Source organism: Neofelis nebulosa, chromosome 5 (assembly GCF_028018385.1).
Source record: "Neofelis nebulosa isolate mNeoNeb1 chromosome 5, mNeoNeb1.pri, whole genome shotgun sequence".
NCBI classification, from domain to species: Eukaryota; Metazoa; Chordata; class Mammalia; order Carnivora; family Felidae; genus Neofelis; species Neofelis nebulosa.
Window position 1 is genome coordinate 30,071,403 of NC_080786.1, and position 23,702 is coordinate 30,095,104.

General features: G+C 52.1%; 1 protein-coding gene across 1 annotated transcript in view; it reads right to left on the minus strand.

The window, feature by feature from the left end:
- Window positions 1–403: 403 nt before the first annotated feature.
- SLCO2A1 (solute carrier organic anion transporter family member 2A1) overlaps window positions 404–23,702 on the minus strand; it is an 83,653-nt gene continuing 60,354 nt past the window's right edge. Inside the window, exons 4-14 of the mRNA XM_058729942.1 lie at window positions 21,146–21,373; window positions 20,193–20,291; window positions 17,735–17,871; window positions 15,868–15,946; window positions 15,149–15,313; window positions 13,905–14,094; window positions 11,838–12,003; window positions 9,327–9,490; window positions 5,861–5,925; window positions 3,314–3,437; window positions 404–2,367 (exon numbers count right to left, since the gene is read on the minus strand). Coding sequence (XP_058585925.1) covers window positions 2,247–2,367; window positions 3,314–3,437; window positions 5,861–5,925; window positions 9,327–9,490; window positions 11,838–12,003; window positions 13,905–14,094; window positions 15,149–15,313; window positions 15,868–15,946; window positions 17,735–17,871; window positions 20,193–20,291; window positions 21,146–21,373 — 1,538 coding nt within the window. The 3' untranslated portion in view covers window positions 404–2,246. The remainder of the gene's footprint in view (window positions 2,368–3,313; window positions 3,438–5,860; window positions 5,926–9,326; window positions 9,491–11,837; window positions 12,004–13,904; window positions 14,095–15,148; window positions 15,314–15,867; window positions 15,947–17,734; window positions 17,872–20,192; window positions 20,292–21,145; window positions 21,374–23,702) is intronic.

Below are 23,702 nucleotides of genomic sequence, written 5' to 3' on the forward strand. Positions count from 1 at the left end.
TATATTCTCTGCTGGCAGTCAGAAGAAAAGATTTGCTGTGGAGCCGTAGCACTGGCTGTGACCAAGTGACCGATGATGATTATGATATTAATTCTGATTTATGTCATGGACTTAGCTGTTGGTGTTCAATTCCACTTACAGCTATAAACTCAGGCAGGGATTATTAGGCCTCCTGAGAGCCCAGGACCATGGGCTTTGACAGTTATCTGCAGAATGTCACTGAAGGAACAGGGAGCGTCTGCGGCCTGCTCTATACCAGGCTAATGGGTTGAGAGTCTCATTATCTCCAATCTCCATGGCTATGGGCCCCTGAGGTTGTGGCCTGGGCACCTTCTCTGGCCAGAAAGCACAGTTCTGTGGGCTCTCTGACAGATACACATGACAGTACAAATTCATAACCAAGTTACAGCAATAGCAAAATTATAATATATTAATAGCAATATCATAATAGAATAAAGCCTTGGGAGGGCAACCAATCTTCCAGAATCTGCAGGCTGGCATCCGATGTTTGTGAGCTCAGCTGAAGGTAGTGCCTTCAGAATTTGGTTACATCGCAGCGAGAAGGACCAGGATTAGTTGCAGGGAATCATTTTCCAAGCAGACCCATTTTAAATGCTGAAACTGGCCCCTGAGGTTGCATGGAGCCTCCCTTCCTGAGTGAGATCTTTGGAAATAAAAAGGTGGCTTAGGTAATAAAGCCATCTCTAATGGTGGCTTTCACAAAGACTTCAGTCTCATGGCAGTTTGGCCACTGACATACATTTTTTGGCTTACTACCATATAAGCCGTTCTCAGAGGTGGCTTCTGGTATGCTTCTGGAGGGTTCTTCTAAGAGGAGTGGCACTCAAGAGAGTCGTGTATGGCAATAACCAGTTCCCAGCTGCTCCAGAGGACATGGTGAGCCAGGTGTCTATCTGGCAAAGGGCCAGGTTCAGGGGCAACCTGGTGGGACACTGATGGCCAAGATCCTGTTCATAAGCTCTGGGCTCGTGCTGTGCCTCTCCTGCTGCTGTCCACTGAGCACACTCTGGAAGAAGGCCCAGTGTAGACAGAGGGAGGTGAGGGGAGGTCTCAGGAAAGCTCGGTGGAGCACCATGTACTAGCACTGCCTTGCACAAAGCTGCTTTGCAATAAATAAAATACTTGTTGATGAAAGGCCTCCTTTGTGGACTTCTAACTCTGAACCTTTCCCACATAGCAGCGGGGTAGTGCAACCCAGGCCCACAGAGGGGCAGTGAGAAGAGGCTGAGAAAATGTTAATACAAGCTTGTTTGGAACAGGGGAGCCGACCATGCTGGCCTCTATTTTGTGAGCTGCAGCTTGCCATCCAGCTTGGTAGCCCTTGATGTCCCCTCAGCTTCATCACTTGCTCTGCTGACATCTGGACTGCCCGTCTTTACTCTTTGACACACAGGGTGAGGTCCAGACAGGGAGGCTCATGTGAGGCCACCTCGTCTGCTCCCAAGAAAACTTGGGGAGGGTCTTCTCATCAGTCTGAGTCGAGTGGTCTCGTCCTCACTTTGTGGGTGTGGGAGGTCGGGCTACAGACCACTTCACAGCCCTCCTCAAGTCTTCACCATGGTGTGGCTTTCTTAGCACAGAAGGGTCTAGAGTTAACGTGAACAGCATCTGGATGACCCACCCTCAGGGTTTCTTGGTCCCTGCTCTGGTGCCTGAGGATGAGGGAACTGAGAGGAGACTGGCCATACTTCCCAACATGGCAGCTTCCAAGATGGCCTTTAAGAGCAGAACACAAAGATCTGAGGGGAAGGAGGCCAGCCCCTCGTGGGCTCCGTGCTGATGCCGGATGGAGACTCAAAGGGGCTACAGCCAGGCTCCCCTCTCCTCTAGCCTGGATCTGGCCATTAATCATAATCCAGCCCTCTTCCTTTTTCCTCTGGGAAGATATGCCTTTCCTCTCTCCACTCAGGAAACCACCCCCACCTCCCAAGGCTGGTGAGGGGCCGGGGCTGCTTCGGTGGTCATCCAGCACTGAGGAGAGCCTCCTGAGGATCCAGAGAAGACCTGGCCCTCCAGCTCAGTGCCCATCCGGCCCAGGTGCACAGTGGACCTAAGGAATCCTGGGGGAGGAGGAGGCAGGGAAGGCAAATGGTGACTGGGGTTTCTCTCTTATTTAAAAAACAAAAAGGAAGTGATGTGTTAACAGTGAATACAGGTGGGTGTTGTGGGGGCAGGGTCCACTTTCTGGAGCAGGGCAGTGGCCGGGCCGGGCCGGGCATCCAGAGTCAGATGAGGCCCGCAGCCTTCTCCTGCACATTGTATTCCTTGTTCCTCTTCACCCGCCAGCTGATGAACACGAGCAGCAGCGTACCCAGCGCCTTGTAGCCCACCTGCAGGCCCAGGTACCTGTATAGCAGGAGGAGGCGGGGCCAGTGAGGGGGTGTGGAGGCTCTGTGGACCGGGTCCCAGGGCCGTGGAGAAGAGCATCATCATTTCCACAGTGGCTCAGGGACTATGTTGTCAGGTAAGGATCCATTACCACCCAGCTGGGGACCACTTTCCTCATCTCTCTGACCCACGGGCAGGAGCCTCCCAGAGAATAGGCATGATGTTCCCAATCCAGTAGTCCTTCCCCACCCCTGAACTGCCCCCCTCCCTGCTCCCCTTTCCCTGCCCCACCACGCTCCCAGGGCCAGAGACAACACTGCAGCCCCAGCCAGTTTGGAGTATCTGGTCCTCCCAGCATAGCCAGGAGACGGGTGTCTGCTCACTGCCCTCTTGGTCCAGCCCTCTCCCGGCCTTCTATGCCACTCTGACACCGTTTCCAGACTCTGTTCCACCCCCTCAAGCCCACTCTCCCCTCGGTTTCTGGTCTATATGGTGATGGGCAACAGGTGAGATGGCTGGAAGGGGTGCTGAGGCAGGTTAGGCCCACCTGCCCTTGACCTGTGCCATGAGCCACGGTGGGGCCACTTCTCTCAGAGCAGTGGGAGATGGCCTGCATCATTCCACAGCCACAGCCTCGCCTCAGACTCCAGCCAGTCCCTTTCCCTTTGACAAACTTCTTTCTGCTGCTGCCCCTCCTGAGGGACTGTGGACTAGGGGCTAGCTCCCAGTAGTGTGTGCGTGTGCTGGTGGGCTCTCTCTCTCTCCATCACCTGGACGGCTCTCTGTCACCAGTGACCCCTGGTCCCTGTCCATGGCAGCGCCCCTCTAGTCCCCTCCCTCAGAAGCCTGGCTGCCCCCTCCCCGCCCCCCCCCCAGAGCTGCCACAGCAGATGGCTGCCCTCTGCTCTGGGCTGGGGTCTGACCCCCCTCTCCAGCCCCCCAAGGCGGGCTGCCGGGCCCTCACCTGTCTCGAAGAGCATCATTGTTGTAGTAGGCACAGGCCCCGCGCCTCCCTGAACACTGCAAGCTCCACCGGATGCAAGAGTAGTCAATGGTGAGGCCGTAGAGGGCTGGAGACGGCAGCCAGGCTGGTGTTGGTGGGAAGAGAGTTGAGAGAGTCCAGTCACATGGAGCTGCAGGCTGAGGCACCCGACTGGGTGACAGGAGAGCACACCCACCCACCCATCGCCCCTGTGTGGTTTGCCTGAATGAGACCAGCTCTGCCCCAGCCCTGGGAACCACAGTGACTTTGAAAAGCCGAATAGCTTCCCGAGAAGCATGAATTCCTCTTTCACTAGAGGCTTAGAAAAGCGACCTGAGCCATCCTTTCAGGGCAGTGAGTCACAGAGGCCACCATGATGCCAGCTCAGACATACCACATCGTTCTCATGCTGGATTGGTCCCAAGTGGAGATAGGCTGACCTCCACCTTGTGGCAGGAGCCTCCTGAGGGCATCGACTCCTCAAATCCTCACAGGTGGGTGGGTACCCTTGTCTTAAGAAGGAGGAAGGTGGGCATGGCTAGCTCACCGTTGCACAGCCGGGAGGGTCAGGGCTGGGCTCTGAACCCTGGTTTCCTCTGGTCCCACCTTTCACCACAATAGGCTGCCTCAGTGGCTGAGACAGCACCCCCACAAGACCCCCCACACTCTGACTGCTCAGAGCCTCTACCCCAGCCCCCTGAACTTCCCCACAGCTGAGTGGTGAGGCAGAGGCTATGCTGTCCTGGTGTTAAATATTCAGAATGACTCCTGTATTGTTAGCTACGGTTCTAGGCAGTCTTGGGACTGGGGAGGGGCTTGTCCGGGATTCACACCCCAAACTCTGCCCTCAGAACAGTCTCCAGACTGTCTTTAGGGCCCTGTGAGAAGCTGCTTCAGGAGGAAAGAAAGAGGAAATCTGCTTGTGGCTCTACCCATAATGGGAACCTTTTAGAACCAGCCTCTCTACTCAGACCCTGCTCACTTCCAAGTCTCCAGCTAAGCAGGGGATGGAAACTGGCCACAAGGATTGTCCACCAAGGATGCTTCCCTAAATAGAAACAAAATCCAGAGAAATTTTCAACCAAATTTCAGTGGGTAATTTAAAACTTGCTGGGTTTTATCCATGTCCTTCTTTCCACCCCAGAGTGGGGCTGTGTTCATGGGTGATGAATGGAAATGCCTTCAGCCTGGATTTTCTAACTGTGGTTCCAGATGGAGTTGTCTGAGCTCCAGTGAGAAAACAAAGGCAGCAGGTGCTTTGAGCAGGGGACCGTGATTGTTTTCAAGGCGGCTAGGAGAAGGTCCTCAGAGCCCGTCCTCGCTGCTGGCTGTGTTGGGCACAATGCAGGGTTTCCTTCCCAGCAGAGATTTTGGAGCAAGTTATACATGAATCATACATGACAGGCTAAATGACAGCAAGGAGGTGTGGTGATGGCAGTGCCTCTGCCCCCAGGACAGGGTAGAGCCCACTGCCCTGCATCTTCCATGCTGGTAATACAGGCCTGAGGAGGAGGGTCCGAAGGCACCATGCTGGAAGGAGGGGAGCAAGTGACCCGAGCCTGAGAAATCCCATTGAAAAGGCTGGTTCATTCCTCAAAGGTTCTCACTCAGCAGGCCCCACCAGGGACATCACCAACACACCCCAGAACGATAATGGAGGGCCAAGCGCGGCCTAGCTCCTGGATAATAATGCACGGTGAGCCCTGCAGGGATTTCAGCATGTAGGGTCAGAAAGTCCACTCCCATAGCAACTGAAGTCCCTCTGGAGCAATTGCCATATTCCCCACTGCAGTGTGCACACACTGGGTCCTTCATACTCAGTTGAGTTTAGTCCCTTTACTTGGTTTACCTGTCACTGCAAGGGTCTGCACATTGATTCCTGAATGTGTCAAGAAGGGAGGATCCAGCACGAGCCTCTGGGAAAGGGCGGTGAGGTCCACACATGCCCCAGCCTCCTCCAGACCATGTCCCCAGGGAGCTTGCCCTCGGGTGGGGGGTGGGGAGCATTACTGATCCTGTGCTCACAGCTCCATCCCTCCGGAGGGTGGGCTCTGGGCTGCTGGAGCGTGGGCAGGGCTTGTCCGCAGAGGCTTCCCCCCGCCCCACCTCAATGAGAAATATTTGCTGCATAGAGGCAAGGGAGGGAGTTTTGTAAAATGGGAGGGAAGCCAGGGCTGGGCTCAGCTGCTGTTCTGGGACAGGAATGCAGGGTTTTTGTTCCTACAGCCAGTTCTTGGAGAGAGATGAAAAAATACCTGCCTTCAATTCTTTATTAGGTATTCTCAGCTGTGTCCACTTTTCATTTTTCTTACATGGTTTTGTTTGGAATTAATGCCATAGATGGAATCTTTCCTAACCTCAAGGAACAGGGAAACCGTCCATATAGGGTCTTGGCCTTTGCTGATGCTTGATTATGCACAGCTTCTCTTCACAGCAGAGATGAGAGAGGGCTTCCTGCAGCCCCAACCTGCACTTCACAGCCCTCAGATGCCTGGTGCCACTCCCCAGGAAGGAAGGGGAGACACTTACCCAGCAGACGCATCAGCAAGAACTGTACCCCAATGGCAAATGACTTTTCTTCCTGGTTCACCACACTGTAAAGGAAAATTGGAAGTCAGCAGCTGGAGGACTGAGGGCTGTGCGTTCGCTCAGGGGCAGCCAACCTCAGAGCATGCCAGAACCTGCCCTCCAGTGGCCTGACAGCCACCTGACTGACTGGATTCACCTCAGCCAAGTGCTCCTGTTGTTTATATCTGTGGTTCTCAAAGCATCATCGCTGGACCAGCAGCATGAGCACCTCCCCACACCCCAGGAACTTGTTAGAAAGGCAGATTCCCAGGCCCTACCTCAGACCTAAGAATCAGATCCTCTGGGAGCAGGGCCCGGCCATCTGTGCTTTAGGAAGCGCTCCACGAGATTCTGTTGCACACTTGCATTTGAGAACCACTGGTCCCTGTGACTTTCAGGGTTGCCCAGTGTCCCCTCCAAGAGGCAGAGGGCAGAAAAGGCTGGGAATGGACAGAAGGATGGGGAAGGGTGTGTTCAGAGCAGCAGGCCTGAACAACTCCCATGGAGTGTAAATAGCAATAAAGACAGCCCTGATGAAAGTCTAATTGAGGCCCCTGGGCTGTAGGCTTCTGTGTGCAACGAAAAGAATCCTCTCCCTGGGGCCAGCTTCCTGGGCGTGTGGCCTGTGCAGCCTCCCAGGCCCCCACCCTCGGAAAGGCCCCACGTTTGGTTTAACGGTCTGCTGCGGCCGTCTTGAAATTCTCAATAATTTTGGAACCAGGAGCCTCCCATTTTCATTCTGCACTGGATCCTACAGATTATGTAGCCAGTCTTACCCCTACCCTTCTTCCCTCAAGAGGGGATGAATGTTTGGCTGAGGAAGGAGATTCAGAGAGAGATGGGGAAGCTATCTGTCAGTGGTATTGCCAGGCCCTGCCATCCCAGCTGGGCGTGGGGCAGAAAGGGAGGACACCCCATCCACAAGGTGGGGAGCCAGGAGGTGGCCTGCAGAGGCATCAGGCTTCTCTGTGCTCTGAAAACCCACACTCCTGGGTGGGTATGTGTGGGGGAAGGGCATTCGGGGCCGAGGGGACATCAAGGAAGGGAAGTCAGAACTAATCTCCAGGTCTCTGCACACGTTTTGTTCTGTCCCTACAGTCCTGCCAGCAGAGTGGAATGGGACCCTCTTCCAGTTCCTCTGAAGGAAGGCCCAGTGAAAAGAGTACTCATGGGGTGCAGCAGGGGAAAAAGACAGCCACTTGGGACCCCCCAGTGGAAAGTGCCTCAAATCTCAATCTAATGGATGCTCCCTTTATGCCTATAGGTCCCTCCAGTGGACCAATTCATAAGTCTTGGTCATTGTCCCTGGGCAGACTCCCCTAGATTCTGAACTGAATGGGGCTTGGGCACCCCAGTTTGCCTTCTGATGGACAACTTGAGCCTCTTATGGTGTCTGCTGCCATTGGAGGTGAATTAACTCTGGCATTCTGCCCACTCTCTCCTTCCACATTTCTGGTGAAGCTTCCCTCCCAGCCTGTATTTCCATGCCTAGTTGGGGGTCAGGGTACAAACAACAGTTGGGTCACCTACAAAGTCATCTTTAAGCTTCACCTTCTCCACGCTAAATAGCATCCGTTTTCCCATCTTTCCCAGTGGGATTTATCTTTAAACAATTTTGGGGTCCTGGGGCCTCTTCAATTTCGCTTCAGCTCCTGCCAGACTTAGAAGGGAAAGGTTTCCTAGGAAAGCCCATCCTGTGGTTGAAATGATGCTCCTTCTCCACAGCTTCCCTATCCCTAAGGCTTGTTTTAGTCCTCTGGGAGGCAGACTGCTCAGGGACTTCCCTGTGAAATTTCCTTATCCTGTTTCCTCTCCTCATCCTGGCCACCCACAGATCTTTCTCAGGGTTAGAGGGTCCTCCACGGCCCATCTGGTCCTGGTGCAAGAGGTAACCCCACCCAGGGGCCTCAGGTGAAAGTACTCATACTTGGAATGCACAGGGTGGGGAGTGGTAGAAAGAGGGTACTGATGGTATTGGGAGAAGCAAAATGCTCTGGCTCTGAGCATCCCCACACGTTCCTGTGGAATATGCTAAGAACACAAGGTTCTGACTGCTCTTTTTCTGCGCCATTTCTCAGGATGGTGGTTGCAATGAGCAACCTGGAGGCATGGGGTAAAATCTTCCCCTGGACAAAGAGCAGTCTTGGTCTATATAGCTGTGCCTCTCTCAAGCTCAGTGCTCTTCACTGTGTCATAAGCTCACTGCATGTGAAACATACACCTGGGTGCTCCAGGTCACCCCATGGGATGTGGGACACAAGGATAAATGATGTTCACGCTCCTTACTGTGCTGTGAGTAATAGTCCTTTATCTTTGAACCAGGAGTCTCCTGTCTTCTGCCAGCATTCTTGAAACAGTAACAAAAACAGGAGCTCGGTAGTTTGCAAGCTAACTTATAATTAGGATAAAATCCCAGGTCCTGACAAGCCGCTGCTTCTGTTCTTCATCTCCTAGCCTTTTGGGAAAAATAGGTCATTGGCACCTAGCTACCTGTTAATGATTCTTAGAATTTGGTTAATAGTGATAATTAACTAATATGTAGGATACCTTATATTTACAAGGCAATTTACCAGGTAATCCTAACACCAGTCCTTTCCTGTCAATTATCATTAACCTCTTTTCATAAATGAGGAAACTGAGGCTCGGTGAGGTTGGCATTCAGCCAATGCATGGCAGAGCTGGGTCTCTGATCCCAGCGATGGGCATCCAAATCCTGTGTCTTTCCCTTTCTTCTTTCAAGGTGGGTGAGGACAGGAAAGAGGCGGGCAGGGGTGGGTTAGGTGAACTTGGTTGAAATGTTGTTTTCCCTTTTGCAGAGGATGAGGTGAAGGAAGGGTCAGTTCCCTGCTAAAACTTCAGAGACATTTCACCGCCACTGTAATGGAACACCTCTGTCCTCCCCTCCCACCTTGGCCAGCTTCTCCCTTCTGACTGGAGAACTTGGTCCTGGCTCCTCACACACTGGGCTTTTCTTATTTTCATTCTTCCTCATAGCCTTCATTCTGTCTCTGGAAAAACTTTTCACATTTTTCTTCCTTGATTTTGCGCATCTAACTCAATTCTCCTCCTTCTTCTCAGTTCTTCCAGGATTTAAATATGAGTGAATCTACAGGCATTTCCACAGCATGGAACCAGGCAGCCCGGCTTCATCAGGACTTAACTGTTCATGGCTCTGCCCTCCCAGGGCTGGGGTCTCTCAGTGCAGAGTGGAGGTGCCAACAGGGCACATGGGTGCCCTGAGACAGACTGAGGCAGCACAGTGAGGGGCTCTGCACCGAGTCTGGCTCGGCAGGGCCCCCGGCATTGTTGTGTTAGTATTACCATCCCACATCATCCAAAGAGCATTGCAGATTGGCGTTCAAAGGACTCTGAGGGAAAGGAAGGAGAGGCAGAAGCAGGCAGCATGGGGAAGGAGGGGCGCACTCACCGCAGAACCATCATGTAGAGCGGGTTGTGGGAGATGCAGGCTATGAGGGCCACGAAGGAGATGAGGAAGATGGCTGGGAGCAGGAAGTGGGCACAGGGGATGGGGCATGATCCTGTCTTGGCTGAAGAGGACGCCCCGGTCACACAGCTGCAGTTCAAATAGGTCTTGGGAAGGAGAGGGAGAGGGGAGGGGGAAATCTGCTGTTATTATTTGGCCTCCACACATGACAAACACTTGCACCAGCTCTAGCCTAAGAGCCCCTCAGGTTTTGACAGCTCTGCCCTGGGGAGCTGGGCGATGCTGCATGTGGAGGCTGGAGAGCAGACCCGGTGAGGGGTTCAAGGTGCCCCATGGATACCACCTCTGGCCTCTGTTTGGGCAATCAAAACCATCTTCACCAAAACCGGTCGTCTAGCATGGGCTGGGCCCCTCCAGCGGTTCCACTCACATCAGGACATGCAGGATCCCACTGCCAGGCAAGGCCTACCCAGCTTGGGACCAGGGGCTGGGAGGGCTCTCTTCAGGGCCAGGCTGGCCTGTGCCCAGCAGCAGTGGTTTCGTGGGTGGTTGTTCTTGCAGTTTGTGTGCTTATTGCACGGAAGGTAAGAAAGGTATAAATAGGAGACAGCAGTGGGAACCCAGCTGAATCCGCTGAGCTCTTCATCTGTTAGGCCTCTGCCTAAGCGGAACTCCTCCCGTCTGTGAAGGCCTCTAGCGAAGGAGGTCCCTGTCTCAAATCTGCAAGTCCAGATGGTTCAGCACTCTTGTAAGACTGGCCTTGGTGGCCACTGCCCGTGACAGGTGGTCTTCACCTTACCTTTCACAGCATCTGATGGACTAGCCTATGACCATTTAAGTGTCATAGCAGTTACAAGGCTAGGACCAGAACTAAGGAGCTAGTATGCCCTCTTCTGGCAGACAGCAGGAACTACACACCTTCTTTGTTTTGGCTGCCAGGAAGCTCAGAAATAAGTTATGTGCAGTATGGCTATTAGTTCCCTCAGTCTGGATTTTTTTTTAACATAGATCTTTTCCCTTTGTAATTTACCGTCTGTTCTTGATATTATGCTAATGGCTCTGTGTAATTATTGGAAAACTGTCAAGATGATTTCTGGAAGCAGATGAGTCAGAGGTAAGTAAATAAAGATAAGGAAACCACAGAAGCCACCACAGACTCATTTGACTAGAAGGCAATGAAGAGAGCATCATGTCTGCACTCCTTGTCCTCCACCTGCCCACAGAGGTGGCTGTGGGAGCAGCCTTGCCCTGTGCTCTCAGAGGATGATGCTAAGTGGGGCTAGCCTTGTCCATGCCTTCCACACAGGCTTAAAGGAATGAGGCATATGCTTTTCCTTAGGGCATCTTTACCAGAACTGAACAGACTTTCCATTGCTTTTAGGAAAAGGTAGATCCAAATCCTAGGCCTGGCCTGTCCAGCCTTGGCCTGTGTGTGACATGCCTCTCAGCACCAACCCTGGCCTTCTCTGCTTTCTCCTGCACCCAGCTAGGTCATGCCCTAGGGCATTGCTTTTGCTGTTTCTTTACCTGGAATGCCTCACTTCCAGGACTTTCTAGGGTCTTCCTCTTCTGGTTGTTCAGTTCTAATGTCACCTCTTCAGGGAGGCCCCCAGACACTCTCTGTCCATTAAGTCTCTTGGGGGCATGGATTACATTCTAAAACTATCTTGTGCGTTTATTTGATAGAATGCAAACTCAGTGAGAGCAGGCACCTTGTCTGATGGGTTCACTGCTGAATCCTCAACTTCTGTGGCCATGCTGGATGTTCACTAAATATTTGTTGAATAACTGAACAAATGTCTTGACTTGGTTTGCTGCTGAATGACCCTAGAATCCAGGAAGCATAGCACTCAGAGGGCTATTAGAGCCTTGCCAGGTGGGCATAGTGAATGTGGGTTGCACCACTGGAAGGCTGGTGGTGAGGAGATATATGACCTTGAACAGATGTGTCCCAGACTGAGGCCGGGTCCTGGGTTCTAGTCCCAGATCTGTCCCTAAATAGCTCAGGACTTCAGGTCAGTTGTGTGGCCAGGGGCTGACAGGTTCCACTGAATGCCCTAGGTCACACTTCCAGCTCTAACCTTCTGGGGCCACATCACAGAAGATCCTCTGCCCTCAGTTTATCTAGGCCTGCCTCTGTGGCTTTCCACATAGCCAGTATGCAGGATCCAGGATGCCCATTAGGATCCTTCGGGATGAGGCTCAAAGGCCTCAGCTGAAGCAGTTCTTTGGCTTGTTTCTGCTCTGAGCATTGTTAGGCCTCAGGAATGTGAATCTGTTGAACATCGGCCAATCTTTAATTGACTTTGGGCTGTAGGCATCTGGTCATGACCTTAGGGAAGGGGAGGTGGAGAGAGGGCGGGTGTGGCCCAGAGGCCAGAGGCTGGGAATGAGTGTGGGGCGGGTGGCAGTCTGCCCATCCTGGAGCCTAGGAGTGGTCTGCGAGGGCACATGCTAAGCACAGAGACCCCACAGGGCTTCTCCCACCCTTACCAGCTGCTTGGAGGCTACCGAGCTGACGTTAATCTCACTGCAGCCGGCATGGCATGGGGAGAGGTACTCCACTCCATTGTCTCCGCAGACCGGGTGGAAGATGGAATCTGGGCACGAGCAGTCCTTGCGGCAGGCAGGAGGCTGCGGATGTATAGGACTTGATGTCCTGCCAGCAAAACAGGAAATGGGGAATCAAACAAAGTAAGACCAAAGAAAAGTCTCCTCACGCCAGCCCAGTGTGAGTTTCCCGCCTGTTTAGTGTGCCTGTGCGTCTCTGTCTTGGGCCAGCGCCACCCTGGGACCTGAATGATGCTTATCGGAGCTGATGGTGAATTGACTGCCTGATCAGGGCTCATGGCATCACCAGGTGCAGCTCGGCAAGGCATGGTCAGCAAACCCCACACTGAAGAAGGACGTCAAGACACCCAACCAGCCAGGACTCCGATGAAAGAGACGGCAGGTGCTACGCAAAGTCACAGGCAATATTTCCCTTCCCTTCTCCTTCATCTGTGCTCAGGCCGAGGGAAGGCTGGGGCTCCTTGAGGCAATCTGGGGTCGAGAGGGCTCCAGTCTCTGGGTCTATGGAGACATTGCCTAGGTCACTCCACCCCCTGTGCTGCACCCAAGGGGGTTTCACCAGCTGACCTCACCATTCTCACCACCCCACCCCCCCGCCACATCTGATGTTCATGATCGTCTCTGGGGAGGGTCGGCATAGGCTGACAAACCACAAGCCAGGGGGCTGCTAAAACAGTGACACCACTGATAGTTAACAGTAATGGGGTGCCTCTTATGTGCCAGGAACCATGCTCACGGCTTTTCACACAGCCATCATGACAACTCTTCAATTAATTCCATTGTTTCTGTGATGAGAAAACTGCAGATGAGACAAGTAACTTTCCCCAGCTACAAAGGGCTGTGCCAGACTCTCCCCAGTCTGATGACAGAGCCCTGTGCTAAAAACACCCACTGAGGGGCACCTGGGTGGCTCGGTTGGTTAAGCGTCCGACTTCGGCTCACGTCATGATCTCACGGTCCGTGAGTTCGAGCCCCGCGTCGGGCTCTGTGCTGACAGCTCAGAGCCTGGAGCCTATTTCAGATTCTGTGTCTCCCTCTCTCTCTGCCCCTCCCCTGTTCATGCTCTGTCTCTCTCTGTCTCAAAAATAAATAAACGTTAAAAAAAAAAATTTAAAAACACCCACTGAGAGCAGCCCAGGGGCTCCAAGCTCTCTCGGCCCCTCTCAATCCACAGTCAGCCTGCAGGTGACGCACCCTGGTGGGGGGGGGGGTCCCCGCCCTGAGCAGCCCTCCCTTCCCTCCTTCACCCACCAAAGACAGAAGAGGTAATTTCGGAGAAAAAGAGAAAACACCAAGACAGAAAGGTACAGTATGTCCAAACGTCGCAACCTTGTTAGGCAAAATGTAAAAGAAGAAGTCGTTGGAAGGGGCACTCAGGTAAAAACAAATGCTCTTTGTTCAGCACCCTTCCCTCACAGGCCCCTAAAGCTCTTCCTGAACATGACACCAGATTCAAAACTTAGGACCAGGTTGCTTTATGCAAACTGACAGGTGTACTTTACCTGCCCTCTTCCTCACCTGCCCTAATTTTGTTTGAGTCTGCCATCACTTTCATTGTTCTTTCCCAGATCTTTTCAAGTCCCCTTCTCTCATCTTTCTTCAGCAGCTCAAGGAGACTTTGTAATTGTAGCTGGCACAGAGCTGATGCTAAACATAGCTTATTTCCTGGTTCCTGAGGCTCACAGCCCTACAGATTCATCCTGAAACCAAATTAACCAGTTTTTGGTACTTCTTAAAAACAAAACAAAACAAAACAAAAGACAGAACTCTGACCCTGATTGCTGGTGACCCAGTAGGACTCTCTGATTTCTTTTCATAATTGAGCATATTATTCAAGGCCTCATTTTCTAAGTTGCCACACAGGAGATTAGATCAAAAGCGGAAAGGAGAGAAGAGAGGAGTTGAGGAAGCAGAAAGGAAGATTCACGGCAGCCAGATCCAGGCTCTGGCCTCAGTGAAGGGGATCTTCTCACCTCTCATTCCCATTACCTGGGGGGGTAGACCTCCGCTATAGTGGGGGTAGAGCATCCCATGAAGAAGAGAGGGGCACAGAGGATCATGGAGATGGTGATGATGGTGGCAGCCACGCGGGGAATTGTTTGCAGAGAGAAAACGAAACGTTTCATGAGGATTCCTCCAAACAGCATCCCCAAGGCCGCAGCAGGGAGGTTTACAGCACCTACAGGTAAAGAGAAGCTGGTCTGGGTGTACAGGACTGGGAGTCTTGTGAGGAGCCGCAGACATTGAGCTGAGCCATGGACAAGGAGACACGACTACCTGGAGGGACATTTGATACATTCAAATGCTGTGGTAAGAGCTGACATTAATTCAGCGCTTACTGTTTGCCAGACACATCTACAGAGTTCTCTTGATGTAGCAGATTGTCCTGCTTGTGCAAAGGATACAGAAATAAATGGGGCCCTTGCAGTCACAGGGATGTGGGTTGAATGTGCATTTAGTAAGTGCTTTTCATTACCTGGCCCCTCATTGCACCCTCACTGTGACCACATGAGTCACACAGTGGTGCTCCCTGCCTGATGTGCCGGTTGGTGCCTGAAAGCTAGAGGGGTGAGGCCCTGGCCACCTTGCCACATCCCTATGGTCAAGCTCACCTGTGGACTGGGCTCAATAATTCACTTCGGTACTTGGTTGGGACCACATCAGTGATTCTCAATCTCAATTGGCAAAAAATACCAATGCTGGGCCCCACCCAGAGATTCTGCTTTCATTGACTGAGGGTGGGGCCTGGGTATCTGTACTTTTTAAAGCTGTCCAGGGGGTCCTAAAGTGCAGCCAGGGTGGAGAATCACTGGGCCACATACTCCTTACCCAGGCGAATGTATTCAAGTCCTTGGTGAAGAAGGGAAAAAACCAGGAGGCATTTTGCCTAGTCCCAGATTACACCTTTCTCTTTCCTCTGTTGCCCCGGATGATGTCAGGACCTTTGAGAAGCCCTTAGGCTTTCAGCCCCTCTGATGGAAAGGAAGGCAGACCCCAGCCTCTGCCTCTCCCTGCCTGGAATTATAGAGATCTGCCAGAGATCTGCCAAAGACCTTCTAGATGGCTAACCAGGAAAAGTGTCCTTAAAATTCTTTCCCCAGGGCCACAGTCCTCTTCTGGCTCTTATCTGTGTCTGGTCTGGCCTCACCCATCCTGTATGGGCAGCAGAGGGCCCAGCCTCTCCTTCAGGCAGGCCCCCTAGCTCCTACAGCGCCCTTACCCTCTGGACTCACCGATGAGGAAGTTGGCATAGGCTGCGGAGGCACCATACTGCTTCTCCAGAAATTTGTTGAGGAATGTGGAGAGGCCAGCAATGACAGAGGAGAAGGTGCACTGGGCCAGGACCACCAGCATGAAGAGCGGGTTCATCAGCAACCTCAGGAAGATGCGGGGAAACCCTGTAATCAGACGGCTGTCAGGGGCCAGGCCTTCGTGGTAGTCATCCCAGGGGTACCTTGATACTAGGTCACTGCCCTTCCTCCTCCTCCAGGCAGCTCTCCTCTCTTTCTCATGGCAGATCTGAGGCACCAAAGTGTTCAGTGGCCAGTCTGGGGGCACAGAGCCGCTCGACTCCCACTCAACATACTCACAGGCTAAGTAAAATGAGGACATGCCTACAGGATATCAGGCGGAGGCTGGATAGAAATAGGACTAACACCGGGAACATTCTCCTCACATGACAGCCACCTCCATGTGAAAGGAGGGGAGAGAACACGGGGCCAGACCATGGAGGCAGGGCTGACTGCTAAATCTGAGTCTCCTGAGACCTGCAAAGAAGCAGTCACCAGGACCCCTGGCAGAACCCCTCCTGGGAGATGGGCCAGTTACAGACCACCTGTTCTTACTGACCTTCACCACACACAACACCACATGGGCTGGGGTACCCCCTGAACCTCCCTCAAGACAGACCCCCCCCCCCCACCTCCAGGGCTTTGCCAGGTCAGTCAGTTACGTTTAATGAAATCCAGCAGGGAGCTTCTTGGCTTGACCTCGTCCATCTTCCTTGCCTCGTCCACTATGGCAGGAGAACTCTGAAGGCAGCGAAGGAGGTAAATGTTAATGTCCGAGGCTCCTTGTCGTGACCCTTCCCTGGGCCCTTGACCCTTCTGGTCTCGGTGGTTCAGGGATGGGCAGCAGTGAGCTGCCCACCCCAGGTGTGTGTGGGTGTGGGTGTGGGTGTGGGTGTGGGTGTGGGTGTGGGTGTGGGAGGGCACCCAGAGAATGCTCTCTTGAAACGAACACCACCTGCATGTTACTGAACCCAGAGTTGTGGCTGCCGGCCAGAACACATCTATGCCAATGCCTCCTGAAATACCTCTGAGCATGTTATCACCTCTAACTTTCCCTTGACTGATGCCAAAAGGTATCTGATCAGATCTCACTCCCTGTCTCTCTGTCGTGGCTGCACTTCTTCCCTGTCCTCAGATTCCAGGGGCTGCAGGCTTCTGGGATACACTGGTCTAGAATGACCTCTGTTTCCAGCTCTTTCTTTCTATCTCCTCTATGGAGTCACTGCTTCCTTCTGGGCCCAGAGTTGAGTCCTGCTCAACCAAGGCTTGGTCCCGGCCCCTGGCCCATGCTTTCTGTTCATACCACTTCAGTGAGCTCGCCTACCACTTATGAACTCGTCAGCTGCAGCTCTGCACCCCTACACAGGTGTGCATGGCCCCCCAGGGGAACACACTACCAGGCGTGGGAGCTCCCATGCACTGAGTGCTTAGTCCACATCGGACACCGTGCCCAGCATGCCACATGCACTGTCACTCCTCATGGCCTCCTCTGAGACAGGTGCTCTATCTCCAGTATTGTAAAGGAAACTTAGACACGAGGAAGCTTGTCCAAGATCACTTGGCAAGGTTTTAAGTGACACACCGGGACTCAGACTCAGGTTTGCCTGACTCCAGAACGACCACGATGTACTCCCAACCTCCAAAATTCTTCCCCAGGACAAGCGAAGGCTCTCCTACCCCTGTTCCTCCTCCCACACAGGGGCCTACATCTCACTGCCCAATGTGGAGCTTTGGCTCAGAACCTTGATGCTAACTTCGGTCCCTCTTCTCCTCCAGTCTGGCTCACTGCTGAGTCCTTGGCACCCCCTCCAAGAATATCTCTGCCTGCCCTTGCCTCAGCTGTCCAGCAACCACTGCCCCGGTGCTCGGTCTCATCCCTTGTCTCTACACCGGCTTTTTCAGATGGTCAGCCTTCACTCCTCCCTGACTCCCTGACCTTCAACCCAGCTGGCCACCCAGTTACTGCAGTGCCCCAGAACTTTAAGTTTTAGACCCTCAGCCTAACATCAGAGCCCCACCAGACTTCTCTGTTTTCCATTTTCATCCTTTCCTGACTTCGTTCCCAGCAGACAGGGCTGGCAGACACATGGAACGTCCAAGTGCTCAGAGTAAGCTCACTCTCAGGCCACCCTTATGCTCTCTAGCTCTAGGGACCCCCTTCCCACTCAGTCCTGCAGGTTCATATGGTGCCAGGTCATATATTCTGCTTTTACTAGCTCTTAACTCTTCATCACAGTTTAGATGAACTCATTTGTTCAACTACTCATGTAGTTTCCCAAACTACATTCCCTGAAGCTGTCCTGATACCTGAGGTGTTGAAGTGGTAAGGGGACACTGGTGAGAACCCATCTTTAGGGAATTCCCAGCACTCTCACCTAAAGCCTTTGAGAAGTCCTGTATCATGCAACTCATTTAGATTTCATGCAGAATTTGCATAAATTGCTGCAGCTTCTCAGTTCAGTTTAATTTGATCCCCACCTCCCTTTCTTGAAGTTCTATAGGTAGAGTCAGGGGTTCTCAGAACCTTACCTCCACTTCTCTGATCATTGTTCGAGGAAAGAAAAAAAAGGGGAAAGAGGTGAGAACCAAGGAGGCTGAGGAGATGAGCAGCCCGAGCCACCAGGCTCCAATCCACCGGGGGTCTCCGGGGCTCAGGTTAACTGCAGCTGGAGAGAAAGCAAAGGGAACAAATGTTTTCTGGATGAATACAGAATCTCACTTAACTGGAATGAGGGCCTCTGATCAAGGGAACTTTCCTCCCATGATAGAGAAGAGGTAAGCCATGAGCTAGAACCTGGGTCAAGACAACATTCCCTCTCCAGGCCATCTGGTTTCCAGAGCATAGTGGCCACTCTGCATAAAGGAGAGCATTAGAGAATCCCCAGGCTGAAGGAATCAGAACCTTGGCCTCACCTTATTTTATTCCCAACCCCTGGTAGGAATAATAGCAAAGGAGGCTGCATCCATTCTCCTCTAACCAATCAGAACACTGAGGACCAGAGAAGTCAACCTTGCCCTGGTGCAAGGTTAAGGCTAGTGAGTGCCATTTGATTGCTCAATTTTAACCATTCTTAACCACTGAGTGCTACTGCTTCCCAACTTTACTGACCCTAAGAAAGGAGTCCCCATAGTCCTTAGGAGGAGCCTGAAGGAACAACCATCATCAGAGTGGGCTCCTTAGCCTCCAAAGGAAATGGTTTTCCTGGCAGGTCTCCCATCTGCATCTGAGAGTCTGCCATTGTGTTTCTCTTTGTAAAGAAACTACAGGGGCATAGAGGGAAGGAGAAGGTAGCAGTATGGCCCTCAGCCAAACAATGACAGACATCTCTAGGCACTGTCCCTGGTACTGAGAGCTCAGCTGCAGTCTTTTGGGGCAATAAGAGGCAAGAATCAACTCAGGAAGTGCCAGTAAAAGGGCAAAGATGGCTTGACCCTGAGGCAGAAAGCTCCCCCTAGCTTTTCCCCATTATGTGAAGTCAAGGCAGGAGATACCGCAAGGAAGGCATCACGGTCTGATGGTCCCCAGGAACAGGAGTCTGTGGACTCTGGCAGCATGGCAGGTTTAATGCCTGTCTACATTCTTTGTGAGATGGGCAGACCCTGATCTGTGTGTGAAGAACTGTTGAGAGCATTATTCCTGAGGGTCTGGCTCAGACCTGCCTTCCAGCCATATCTTCTGGCTGGCAGGAACTTTACGTATCACCCTCACACCCCACACACATTCCACCTTTTGGCTTTGTCCACGAGTTTTTCTCCACCTGGAGGGCCTTCCCTCCCAGTACTACCTGCAGAAATCCCACCCATCAGTGGGGCTTGATGCAGACATCAGCTGCCTGAGAAGCCCTTCCTGCCCACCTCAGAAAGTAGCACTGTCTCCTGCCTGCTTGGAGCTTCCAAAGCACTTCGCCCGCCCCTCTGTTATAGTGCTGGCCCTCCCTGCCTTGTGGGAGGCTGGGTGCCATGGAACAAGCTTACAAAGTCAAGGAGCCCTCACAGGATTCTTCATGGGGCTGGCTCCATGAATGGTTAACTCAGTGCTTGTGCCCTGGTCTATGGATTGTATTTTCTCTTTCTAAGATACACAGTGATTTAGTCCATACCATTTTGTGAAGAACAAGAGCTCACACCTGTGAACCTCTTAATATATATCAGGCATGTGCTAATCCTTACAACGACTCTATTTTACTATCACTAGCCCCATCTTACAGATGAGAAAACTGAGGCACAGAAAGATAAAGACACTTGCTAGAGAGCACTCAGCCAGTGAGAAGTGGAATCAGCATTAGACACAGGTTGTCTACTACCAATGCCCACAGAGTTAAACACGATGTTATACCCTTCTGGATGTGACTCATAATCCAGGTGTATATTTTGTGTACTGCTTGGTTTTTTTCCCCTCAAAACAGCTCTTATCAGATCTTTTTTTTTTAAACAATCAAAACCATCTTAGAATCAAAGAACCATAACACTATTTTTTTTTTTTTTTTTTTTTGGAGAGAGAGAGAGACTGAGCACGAGTGGGAGGAAGGGCAGAAAGAAAGAAGGAGACACAGAATCCAAAGTAGGCTCCAGGCTCTGAGCTGTGAGCACACAACCAGACGTGGGGCTCAAACCCACGAACCATGAAATCATGACCTGAGCCGAACTGACTGAGCCACCCAGGTGCCACCCCCATAAAACTATTTTTAATACCACCACCAAGACGGGCAGCTGTGTTAGCAACACCTGAGGCCCTGCTCCAGGTCTCAAGGTGTCCTGTTACAAACTTCTTGAGGACAGAAAGTGTGTTTTCCAGCCCAGCCTGGGAAGAGGAGGTGTGCTGTCTGCTTCTGGCTGGCTGTCTGAGGCTCTGCAGGAGTGAATGAGTGAGTGAAAGAGGAGTCCTGAGCATCTGGAGTTGAAGTTTCATTTTTTCCTCGACTGTCTGGGGCTTGGGAGGCTGCTTCGTGGAACCGGTGATGGAATGGGCATCCTCGCCCACACTCACCTGTGTCCACTCTGCCGTAGTCCACGAAGATCTGCAGCATGACGGAGCCCAGCAGGTACCCGAAAGCTGGTCCAAATACAGAGATGGCAAATAAGATGGCTGGAAACGGGAGCAGAGAAAGGAGGCTGAGGAGACTGAAAGGGTACCAGGTTCTTTCCCTAGCTGAGGGATTCCTGAGATGTCAGGAATCTGTCCCCTGGCCCTGACAAGTCCACACTGAAGGCATTTCCCATAGACAAGACCGAATCCCTCAAGGATGCGCACAACCAAAACTGTTTCTCCTCCAGCCAGCTGCCAGAGAGATACACTTGCCGAGAGGAAAAGCCTCCTCAGCACTTAAAGTTTGCTGCTGGGGGTGCTGGTGGGTGAAGCTTCCTGCAAATGCAGGAGCTGTGGGGCCACCAAGTGGGTGGGTGTGCCCTGTCTGCTTTGGGATGTGGGCCCTGAGAATGCTCAATGTGCCGTGCTCTAAGGGAAGGATGGGGCTGTCAGATGGTCATCTGTTATCTGCTTTGCTTTTGCTTCTTTGAAGCCAAACTGCCCCTAAGTGGACGGTTTGAGAAGACATGTGTACCCCGGCCCGTGCCTGGAGGACAGGACAATAACATTAAGGGGCTGATAAAGGAGCTGCCGTGTGCCCAGCATGCGGCTCAGTGGTTATATACATTACTTATGTAATCCCACAGCTGCCCAGTGCACAGATACTATTGGCCCTGTTCTGTAGGCGAGGAACCTGGGGCCCTGGGGCCCAGCCACCTGCCCAGGATCACACATCTGGTAGATTAACAGAGCTGGCCTTCAAACCAGATCTATTTGCTCCCCAAAGCTCTGCCCTCATTTGCTGTGTTGTGGCACAAAGAGGGTTAGGCCTCAATTCAGCCCCTCAGGGCCTGAAGGAGTGCCACATCAGGACTGGGCCCCTCCCCACAGCCTTCCTCAAGCTTGTGACTCACAGATGTACAGGGGTGAGTTGTTGGGCTCAGAGAAGTCATCCACGTAGGAGATCCCGAATGGCTGAATGGGAACCGTCCCAACGCCTGCCAGCAGCTGGGCGACCACCATGAGACCCCACATGCTGCTGGTCTCCTTCCGGGAGTCCCGGGCGGTGCTGTGGCACTTACTGGGGGGCAGGTCCTGCCAGTGCTTCTGACAGAGCTCAGCTTGGAAGCGGCTGCTGTTCCCTGCAATGAGAGAGCATGCCGGTTACCACCACCCCAGTCTCCGGGTTCCACCAGCCGGCCTCCGAGGCTGGCCTTTCTCCCAGGCCTTTTGGGACTGAGTGGAGGTGACAGAAAGGTGAGTGTGGGCTTCCTGTCCTGCAAGCAGCCCTTCCTAGGTGGAAGAGGACACTATCCACTCATGGGGAACCATTCTTTGTCCTCTATGGGTAACAGGCAGGGAGCTGTGCATGGAGACCAATGCCATAATTCCTGGAGGAATCCCCCAGTTGCAAAAGGGGGATCCAGGATCAAACCCCAGGCTTACCAGCCTGAAGTGCTTTGTGCTCAGCCTCAGGCCTGGGGTCCCCAGGGTGTGGCTCTCTTTAGCAGGACAAAGGTTATTCTGTCTCACAGAAGACAGTGTCACCCCCACCTTGGATGTGTCCCTCCTGTGTCATGACTCCTGGAGCCTGATTCCTGGATAAGCCTGGCACTGTGTCATACTGGAGAGCCTTTTGCCAAAGGCATTTAATGTCCTTACCAAACATGGGCAGCAATCAAGAATCATACGACTTGGGAAGCTGGAAAGGACTTTGAGACCTTCTAGTTCAATCTCTCCTCTTACAAATGGGGAGCCAAGACTGCACACCCAGGAGCCAGGCTGCACCTTAGACCCTTCTGTGAGGCCCCCAGAAACTTCCAGTGGGCACCATGCTGCCTGTGGCTGTGGGGACCTGGTCAGGCTGGACTGCCATCTCATGCCCACACCAACCAGTAAGCACTGTCAGCTCTCCAAGGCCTTGAGAGCTCTTGAGGACTCCCTTCCCATAAGATCCCTTCTTTACTTACCTTGTCCAGGCCAATGGAAACCACTGAAGTCACCAATCTTGCTCTACTAACACGATTTCCTCTAATTCCCATTTGGGATGCTCCCAGAGAGGGTATAGCCCTGATCTTTGTGGGCCTCAAAGCCCTACAGAGAGGAAATATGAAGGCTGTGGACCAGATCTGCCCCTCATGCTTTGCCCAGGGCTGCTCTGGATGGTGGGGCTAGGGAGGTTCTGCCCTCCTCATTGCCCTCTCTCTTCCCCCAGGCACAACATGCTCTGTACAGCCTGGCCCCGCCCTCACCTGTCCTCTACGCTGGTGTTTGTATAGGACACACTTGAAAACTGCTGGCCTGCAGGGTTCCCCCATCAAACAGGGAGTCCTGTCCCAGGAACAGCAAGGGACGGCAAGATGTCTTCTTGTCAGGGCCATCCAGACAGGGAGAAAGCTTGGATGCTAAGTCATGAAAAGACTACTGGACCAAATTTCATTCGTCCTCAGTTGTTCAGTTATTTGGCCAATAGTGACTATGGGCAGACACACCACTCAGGTGAGGACAAGAAGGTGACTGAGACAGGCATAGGTTCTGCCCTTACAAATTCTCCAGCTTTTTGTGGTACACAGATCATTGAAGGAGCACCCACAATAGTGCCTGATCCAATCAAAACCCAATGAGATATCTTTGCACACTCATCAGAATGGTCATTGTGTGTGTGTGTGTGTGTGTGTGTGTGTGTGTGTGTATATATATATATATATATATATATATATATATATATATATATATACCAAAACAGAAAACATCAAGTATTGGGTAAAGATGTGGAAAAGTTAAGGCCCTTGTACGTTGCTGGAAGGAATGTAAAATGGTGCAGCCATATGGAAAACAGTATGGCAGTTCCTCAAAAAATTTAAAAATATAACTACCAGGGGCCCCTGGGTGGTTCAGTTGGTTAAGCATCCGATTCTTGATTTTAGCTCAGGTCATGATCTTGCTGTCTGTGGAATCGAGCCTTGTGTCAGGCTCTGCCCTGGCAGTGCAGAGCCTGCTTGGGATACTCTCTCTTTGCCCCTCCCCTGATCACACTCTCTTTCAAAATAAATAAATAAACTTTAAAAAAATACAACCACCATATGATTTAGCATTTACATTTTTGGGTATATACTCAAAAGAATTTAGAGCAGGACTTGAACATTATACCAGCCTTCATAACAGAGTTATTCACAATAGCCAAAATGTAGAAATAATCAATGTGTCCATCAATGGATGAATGGATAAATAAAATGTGATATAGACACACAACGGAATATCACTGAGCCTTAAAAAGGAAAGGAATTCTGACACGTGCTGCATACACAATGGAAGACCCCTGAAGACATTATGTGAACTAAAATAAGCCAGGCACAGAAGTACAAACATCGCATGACTCCACTTATATGAAGCAACTAGAATAGACAGATTCACAGAGGCAGAAAGTAGAATGTTGGTTACCAGGGGCCAGGGGCAAGGGGGAATGGGGAG